The sequence below is a fragment of the Rattus rattus genome, chromosome 6 (assembly GCF_011064425.1).
Source record: "Rattus rattus isolate New Zealand chromosome 6, Rrattus_CSIRO_v1, whole genome shotgun sequence".
Taxonomy (NCBI): Eukaryota; Metazoa; Chordata; class Mammalia; order Rodentia; family Muridae; genus Rattus; species Rattus rattus.
The window spans coordinates 56671660-56681224 of NC_046159.1; the positions used below are offsets into that span (position 1 = coordinate 56671660).

At 42.5% G+C, this 9565-nt stretch overlaps 1 protein-coding gene across 1 annotated transcript; it reads left to right on the forward strand.

The window, feature by feature from the left end:
- The first annotated feature begins 4523 nt into the window (after positions 1-4523).
- LOC116902729 (vomeronasal type-1 receptor 90) lies at positions 4524-5818 on the forward strand. Its single transcript, XM_032905079.1, has one exon. It carries the CDS (start codon positions 4547-4549, stop codon positions 5477-5479), a length of 933 nt encoding a protein of 310 aa, XP_032760970.1. The 5' UTR covers positions 4524-4546; the 3' UTR covers positions 5480-5818.
- The last annotated feature ends 3747 nt before the right edge of the window (positions 5819-9565 follow it).

Consider the following 9565-nt stretch of genomic DNA (forward strand, 5'->3'; position numbering starts at 1 on the left):
ACTGGCCATGTCTCCCTAGTGTCCCTACTTTTCTAAGCAGAACGGCACCATTAGAAAGGCAAAGGCTGTATTTAACTGAAGTTCAAATCCAACCACATATACTGCAGTCACATCCCTCAGGCCTTTCACACAGCTTTGCTTCATCGTACAGAAGGTGGTGATGGTGCGACATCCAATGTTGATCAATATGATAATGACAAACCAAAGGCCTTTCTGGGTGTGAGTCTGGACATGGGTTGTAAGTAAGTGTGGAGAAATTACACTATGCACCAACAGATATGCTTGAACCCATGCTGCAGAGGAGAAAACACATCCTGCCCTCCAGCCTTCACCCTGGATTCTGCCCACCTGAAAGGTCATAAAAGTCCAAACTCAGATCAGGGTCTGTACAGGGCTTCTCAATCCTGTTCTACTCTCTGCTTCTTTTCTACTGATGGATCAAGTCTATTATCTACAAAACTTGTCACTAGTTTTGGGCCATCTAATGGTTCCATGTCTCACAGGATTGTCAGCATTTAGGACCCTGTCCTAAAGGGACTGCTCCTTGATGTGTGTTGGGATGAGACTTTTAGCACCACTCTGTTCCTGAGATCCACCTTTCCATGCCGGCTTTCACCAAGTGCAGATTTTCCTTTGCTGCTTCTTTCTCCATAGTGGGCATGTTTTCTAATGTGCCAGCATAGTCCCTACCTCCATCCCAGAGCACAAAATTCTCAGATGTGGAAACATTTCAGAAACTTGTGTTCTGTCCCCATGGCCTCCTTCCCTTTACTCAGAACAGCAAAGGCAGAGGAGTGGGATTTCTCCGCGTGGTAGGTGCAGTGTCAGTGCAGAGCACAGCAGCTGTACAAGAACATCTTCAGCAATTCAGGAGGCAAACCATACATACACAGTGTACTGGCTGGTCTTGTGTGTCAACTTGACACAAGCTGGAGTTGTCACAGAGAAAGGAGCCTCCCTTGAGGAGATGCCTCCATGAAATCCAGCTGTAATCTCAATTAGTAATCAAGGGGGAGGACCCTTGTGGGTGGTGCCGTCCCCAGGCTGGTGGTCTTGGGTTCTATAAGAAAGCAAGCTGAGCAAGCCAGGGGAAGCAAGCCAGTAAGTAACATCCCTCCATGGCCTCTGCATCAGCTCCTGCTTCCTGACCTGCTTGAGTTCCAGTACTGACTTCCTTTGGTGAACAGTGTATGTGGAAAGTGTAAGCTGAATAAACCGTTTCTTCCCCAACTTCTTCTTGATCATGATGTTTTATGCAGGAAAACACACAGAAAATAAAAATGAAACATTTTAAGTCTTTCTTTAAGTGATACATCAGAAGTCATTATATGCTTTTCTTTTAATGATCCCTGATATTTACATATGTGAGCTATGTTTGCCTGAGGGACATGATCGCCCATCCTGTTGTCTGTGATAGATAGCGAATGGGATGTTTTTCTGTAGCCGCTCCTGATGCTGCATCAAGGAAGGTGAGCTGGCACTTACGATGCCATCAGAGTGTGTCTGAACCTACTCTGGAGAAAAGGGTTAGTTTCTCCTATGTTGCGCCTGTCAATTTAACCTGTAGAAAAAGCTTTGCAGTGGTTTAAAGTAATTATAAAATAAACCTGCAAATCATGGTCCTTACTGTAAGTTCTCAGTGCCCCTGAAATCCTTTCCTTTAATGCCTGTGAGGGCAGTTAGCCACATCGCACTCAAGATGGTGGCACCCAACACCTTTGATTCCTAGGTAACTAAAGCTTAGGTTGTATGGGGTTTATATTGATAGGTCTGTAAGCCTTATAAGAGCCTGTTTTCACAGACTGATGCAAGAGGAGACAATATCAGAATGCTTTTCAACATTCATTGTATCACACAGATCTGAGGTTACTCTTAAGATATCACCATGCATAATATATGCAATCAAGACATTATCAATATGTATTTTACCTTTTATTAAAAGTACTAAAATACATATACACTACATATACATAGCAATGTCGCAGAGATGGTGCAGTGTCCTAGTGATCAACAGTGACCTGGAATGGATAGAGGCCTTTGACTGGCACCTTTGCTTTTGATGGGAGCAAACCCGTGAGCACTGAACCAGTGAATGGAGAAGACAATGCCCTATTGATGATGCTTACTGGGGAAGGTAAGCTTTTCCTTATGGAGATGCACATTTTTCTTTTTTCTTTTTTTTTTTTTTTAATTAACTTGAGTATTTCTTATATACATTTCGAGTGTTATTCCCTTTCCCGGTTTCCGGGCAAACATCCCCCTCCCCCCTCCCCTTCTTTATGGGTATTCCCCTCCCCATCCTCCCCCCCTTGCCGCCCTCCCCCCAACAATCTAGTTCACTGGGGGTTCAGTCTTAGCAGGACCCAGGGCTTCCCCTTCCACTGGTGAGATGCACATTTTTCAACTTCAGGCAAATATACTGTCTGGCATCTGTCAGTGTGGAAGCTGACAAAATAGTGAGAAGAATGGAGGTCAGTCAAGGCAAGAAAGAGAATGTGGGACAGGACTGAGAGAAAATAGATACAGCACAGATGGCTGTGTGGAAGCATGGTGCTTGTGCCTTATAGCCCTGCAGCACAGACGTAGTCCACATCAACTGCTTGTGAGTTTCAAAGGAATCTGATGAATTAGAGATGTCTTTATTTTTTTTCTAACTGTAGAGATATAAGCCTTTTTTACTTTGTTTTTGTTTTTGCTTTTTGGGTTTTTTTTTAACTGGATATTCTTTTATTTACATTTCAAATGTTATCCCCTTTCCTGGTTTCCCTTCCATAAACCCCCTATTCCAGTCCCCCTCCCCTTTCTTCTATGAGGGTGTTCCCCTCCCCAGCCGCTCACCCCTTCCCACCTCCCCACCCTGACATTCCCCTACACTGGAGGGTCCAGCCTTGGCAGGACCAAGGGCTTCTGAATTGGAGATTTCAAAACCAGAGAAATGAGAGTATTTGAGAAGGTGGAAATGATCCTGACTCGGTCAGAGCAGAGCTGTGATACGGTGCCCCTCGGCTAAGTGAAAATGAATGCAAGTTAAAATGTGAGAGAAGTCCACATGTCAAGATTTTGTCCCAGTTCTGAATAGTATGACGTGTTAGTGAGCACTAACCACATTTGCCTTCTCTGAGTAACTTACGGACGCACACATTCGAGGACACAGTGTAAACTGCAGAATGGCCAGCAGTCTTACAAACCTTAATTTTCTGATGAAATTCCTTTTCCATATGTAACTGGAAAATTCACAGCAACATGCTTTTCCTTTTTAAGAAATTTGACTGAAAACATAAACAAGTACCTTAAATTGTTTTTAGCTCACTTATTTTAAGTGAATGCGTATTATGTCTGCATATATGTCAATGCACCACACATGTGCAGTGCTCACGGAGGGCAGAAGAAGAAATAGAAACATGGGTTTTAATCTTTTAAAATCTTATTTTACGTGTGGTTTGCCAGCATTTATGTCAGTGTACCATGTGCAGGCAATGCCTATGGAGGCCAGAAGAAGGTGTCAGATTTCTGGGTCTGGAGTTACAGACAACTGGGGGGTCCAAGTGTTTAAAGGGACTCAAACCCGGTCCTCTGCAAGAGCAGTCAGTGCTCTTAGCCACTGAGTCATCTCTCCAGCCCCAACATGTATTTTATAGGAAACATTCTATCAAATATTTCTAGTATAAATTAAGATTTACTTACTTTTATTTTTTAATTATGTGTGTGCTTCATATGCATGTGAGTGCAAGTGCATAGAGGCCTGAAGAGGTCACTGATGCCCTAATTCAGATGGTTGTGAGCGAGTTCACACAGGTGCTGGGAACTGAACTGAACTGGTGGCACCTGACTAGCTGCTTTGGGTTCCTGACTTCTCTTCTTCTTTTTGTCCTTCTTCTTCTTTTTCTCCTCCTCCTCCTCTTCCTCCTCCTCCTCCTTCTTTTCTTCTCTTCTTTTCTTTGACTTGGTACTATTTTTTTTCTTTTATTGGATTTTTTTTACTTACTTTCAAATGTTATGCCCTTTCCCAGTTTCCTGTCCATAAACCCCCTATCCCACCCCTCCTTCTTCTTACTGATGCACTGCAATCTGAAGTATATCCCAGATAAGCCCTTCCCTCCCTTGTGTTGATTTTAATTAGGGTGTTTTACCACAGCAAGAGAAACAAAACGGGAAAACATCTCACTTGAAATCATCAAAACTTATGAGACTCTCACTATACCTGACAGGATGACAAAAACAGGCCAGGTATCACAGTGCCCCCCCAAAAACCTCAAAATGAGGCAGTAGTAGGGAAGTGCTTCTATAATATGTGATCATTTTAATGCACAGGGAACTTTAGGCACCAAGGAAGCACATCTATAGGTACACAATCCAACCATGACTGACAGTGAATGGGTATTGGACCTCAGGCAAACTCACGTACTGAAGGGTGCACTGGGCTGGGTCCATTAATATTCCTAAAGGCAATAACTGTGTGGGTAGCAGTGATTTCGTGATTGTTTGTAACTAAGACTTCCTGTTGCCTTTCTCCTCAGCTACTTACCCTAGTTCTTTGTCCCATACAATGAGGAGAATCAGCACACTGTATGGAGTTGTTGACATGCAAGCTATATTTCTCTCTGAAGTAGTCATCGGGATCTCATTCAACAGTATCCTCTTCCTCTTCCACATCTTTCAGTTCCTTCTTGAGCGTAGGCTCCGGATCACTGACCTGATCATCAGTCTCTTGGCCCTCATCCACCTTGGGATGCTAACAGTCATGGGATTCAGAGCTGTTGATATTTTTGCATCTCAGAATGTGTGGAATGACATCAAATGCAAATCCCTTGCCCACTTACAGAGGCTTTTGAGGGGCCTCTCTCTTTGTGCTACCTGTCTGCTGAGTATCTTCCAGGCCATCACCCTTAGCCCCAGAAGCTCCTGTTTAGCAAAGTTCAAATATAAATCCCCACAGCACAGCCTGTGTTCCCTTCTTGTGCTCTGGGCCTTCTACATGTCCTGTGGTACTCACTTCTCCTTCACCATTGTTGCTGACTACAACTTCTCTTCACGCAGTCTCATATTTGTCACTGAATCCTGCATTATTTTACCCATGGATTACATCACCAGGCATTTATTTTTCATATTGGGGATATTTCGGGATGTGTCCTTCATAGGTCTCATGGCCCTCTCCAGCGGGTACATGGTGGCCCTCTTGTGTAGACACAGGAAACAGGCCCAGCATCTTCACAGCGCCAGCCTTTCTCCAAAAGCATCCCCAGAGCAAAGGGCCACCAGGACCATCCTGTTGCTCATGAGCTTCTTTGTGTTGATGTACTGCTTGGACTGCACCATATCTGCCTCCAGACTTATGCACAACGGTGAACCAATCCACCACAGTATTCAGATGATGGTCTCCAATAGCTATGCCACCCTCAGCCCTTTGCTGTTAATTGTTACTGAAAATCGAATTAGTAGGTTTTTGAAGTCCTTGCTAGGAAGGACAGTAGATGCTTAAGTATTGAGGGGAGGCAGGCCCACTAAAGGAGCCAATATGCTAGCTACTGAATAATGAATCCTGGCCTAGTCCTCATGCAATCCTGAACAAATTAATACATGACTCATGCTTCGTTAAACCTGCTTCTTTTGAAATGTGTATTACCAACACCTGTAGATATTTGAGTCAAATTTCTTCATGTGTATTTCTTCTCAGTGTCAGTAGGGGACATTTGTGATACTTTCACAGATTAGGGTAACTTGTGCACTTATCAATAAGCTAAAGTGTACAGCATATTTTACTAAGCCAATTATCTCAACAGTTTGTTTTGTACCCAATTAAATATGTAAACGTTACCACAAATTAGCATATCATTCTTTCATAGTTATACAAAAATAATCAATGCAAAGTCTCAGATGCCTGCTTGTTCATAGCCGCAGCACTTAGCAGCAGCCAAGACAGAAACGACTCTCTATGAGCAGATGAATATACCAACCACATGTAGCTTTTATATAACCATGGACTATTACTCAGCTAAAACAGGATGGAAAGCCAGAGGTAGGTCCACCACAGGTGAGCTTGGAATACATACTTCAAGTGAAATGTCAATCACAAAATGACAATCATTCTATAAACCTGCATCTAGAGGGTGGAACTGAGAGTACTGTAATTTCTCAAGCCAAAAATACGATGGTGTCTGTCAGGGGCTGAGAAAGGGCACAGAGGGGAATACTTACTTAATAGCTGTAGAATGACCATTCAGAAGAAAAGAAAAATCCCTAATCTTCTGAAACCAAATAAAAGGCTGTAGGGTAGGGTTGAGGAGGTATCTAGTGGGGGAGCATAACAGTGTTTACTGCACAAACATCAAGACTGAATTTGAATCTTCGACACTGATGGAAAAGCCATGCAAGGTATGAGTTCTTGCAATCCCAGCACTGAGGGGACAGAGACAAGACTATCAAGCTCATTGACCATCTAGTCTAGCCAGATTGCAGAAAGCATTTGTCAATGAAGCCTGAGAGACTTAGCTGGAGTACCCAGAACCCACATGAAGCCAGAAATAGTAGTGCCTGTCTGTACCCATTGCTGCTATAGTGAGATGGGAAGAGCAGAGAATGGAGTATCCCTAAAATCTTGTGGGCCAACTAACATGAAATACACATTAGAGAACAACAGAAGTGTGTTGTGCCTACTTACTGGGCCAACGTTACCTGGCTTCGGGGAATTAAACCAGGCCAGTTAGAGGGGCCACAGAAAGGCTGAGGCTGTGACAATGTTATTGAAACCAATCAGACTTTTTATACCCATATCAGAAACAGAATAGAGTGGCAATTGCCAGGATCAATACAGTTGTTGTTGCCAAGATACACTGACATTTACAAGCAATACAGGGTATGCAAGATTTATGTCTAAGAGCAATTGTCTGTCAAGCTTCCATGTTTTCTTAACTTCTAAATTAACATACAGAGAAACACAAAGTTGTCTGAATATTTGAACTGCCTGAAAGGCTATGCCAGTCTCTTGGGAACTAGAAGGCACATTAAGTCTATGATGCATGCCTCTCAAGGAAGCTAGGCCAGGCCAGCTCCATGGTACCCTGCAAAGATCCTATCTCACACAAAAAATAAAATGTAACAACTGTTACCTGAGATAGACAGATAGATAGATAGATAGATAGATAGATAGATAGATAGATAGATAGATAGATAGATAGATAGATAGATGCCCTATGGGATGATATTTTGAATGGTTTGACAGGAATGGATTTAAAGAAAATTGACATGTTGTCAGTTCTCATTATTACAATGTTTACTATCTTGGTTTATCATGTCTTCTCAAAAGACAGGACTCTAGATAAAAAAATCCAAGCCTTAGAAAAAGTATTAGAGGAAACACTGGAACTAAAGGTACAGGAATTTATAGGTCAAGATAAGTGATCGTGCAAGAACAAAGGATATAACAGCTCACAGATCAGACTGAGCAACAGAGAGAAAATGAGGATCAGATGCAAGGCTTGGAGGAGGACCTTTTGAAATTAACCAATCACATTAAAATAGACAGCAGAATATCAGAATTACAATACAAATGTGGAAGCAGAACCTTGAACAGAGAGAACAGGAACTCAAGGAACAGGAGGAGTGGCAAAGGAAGCAAGGACACAGACCTTAAGGGAGGGACTTAAAATACCTGTGGCAGAACTTTCCCCTAATGAATAAAGATTTCAGGGAACCAATCACTGGGTGAGGAGGAGGCAGGACTTCCAGGTCAGAAAGAGGAAGAGGGAAGGCAGGAGAAAGATACTTCCTTCAGATGGGAGACAGTGTGGAGGCCAAAATGTAGGTAGCAGAGACACTCCCTTTCCCCCCAGTTCAGGTGGCAGATCCATTGGGATCCACTACTGGAGAATTTAACATAGAATGGCTTACAAATTAGGATGCTAGTTGCTGCGCCCAGCCTACCTTTTTATTCTGAACTAAGTTTGTGTGGTATTTTCCTTCATGCAGCAACTCAACTGAGTTCCAGAGAGAAAGGTAGGGCAGCAAAGCATGAGTTTTCGAGAAGTGCATGGCAAAAATCAGTGGAAATTTGTAAGTTGGAGCTGGCATGACAGCGACCCACCCTGGGAATTTAGCAAGCCAAGTGGAGAGACTTTGGAGCTCAGGATCAGAGTCTGCTAGGCTGAGAACAGGCCAAGCCAGCCTGTCTGCCAGTGCCTTGCCAGAGGTAGCATGGGATTCATTTTCTATATTTCAGCAAACAAATATCAATTAGGAAAAATACTCAGGTAGATAAAACTAGAGAAATCCAACCAAAGGCTGTTAGAAAGCAAACTTTAGTTTTCTAGTTAGTGTACAAAATTGACAGATGCTGATCATCCACAGAGTTATCAGGAATTCTAATGGCAACCATTAGATGTGTTAGACCTGAGAGAACTGAGTAAAATTAAGGAAAGTGTTAACAATTTTGGAATGCATCTGTCATTTGTAAAACAAATCCTGACTTCTTCGGCTGTTAAAAACAGAATAATCCTTCAAGACTGGAAGGATATGGCAAAAGCAATACTAGAACCTGTGTCTCATTTACAATGGTTCTCATGGTAGAGAGAAGAGTCTAAGGAGATAGCACAGCAAAATAGAGCACGAGGTAGAGATATTTCCAAAGACCATCTGCTTGGCAAAGTCCACTTTGCTGAGTTAAAAGTGCAAGCTATATATGATGAAGAAACCCTGGCATTGTGTTGCTTGGCAGCTTTAAATGTCTGGAACAAAATCACAAAAACAGGAAAGACTTGAACCATGTTCTCAATTCATGCAAGGTCCAAAGGAAACATTCAGTGACTTTTTGCAAAGGTTGGCTTCTGCTGTGGAAAGAAGTGTATCAGATCCATCAGCAGGTAAGGCACTAATCAAGCCCTTAGCCTTTGAAAATGTGAATGCTGAATACAAGGAAGTGGATTAGATATACAGTTCATGTTAGACCTCATTCGTCTGATATGACCTTAATAAGGAAAAGCTGCCACTAAAGGCCTTGAGACAGCACAAAATTTCAGATGTCCTAATTGTGGTGAGGAGGGTTGGGTCACTTCAGAATAAACTGCAGAGAAAACCAAATTAATCCCAAAAAGGAGTCTATGCCTTCTAGAATATGTAAAAGATATGGCAAGGGCCAACATTGGGCTAGGGAATGTAGGGCAGCAACGGACAAATGAAGCAACACCTTACCAAAAACCTCCTGGGGGTACTTCTTATGGACCCCAATGCCAGACAGGAAGAGTTCTCTTCCCCAAAACAATTAAACACCGCTGCTCTGAAAACAGATGTTGTGAGAGCAAATAACAAGTTGAAGCAAATTACACAAACAATTCAAAAACCTAAAAAGAGGCCAAAAACAAATATTTGGCAAACTCCTATAGAGGATCAAAGGCCCAAGCTTAGAATGTTAGTAAATAATATTGAACTTGAGGGGATGGACAACACTGAAGCAGATATCACCATTATCTCTCCAAACCATGGCCTGCAGGTTGGCCACTTCAAGAAATAGACATCCAACATCAAGGAGCTGGGACTTTATCCCAAAGTAAACAAAGCAGCAGATGGCTTAAAT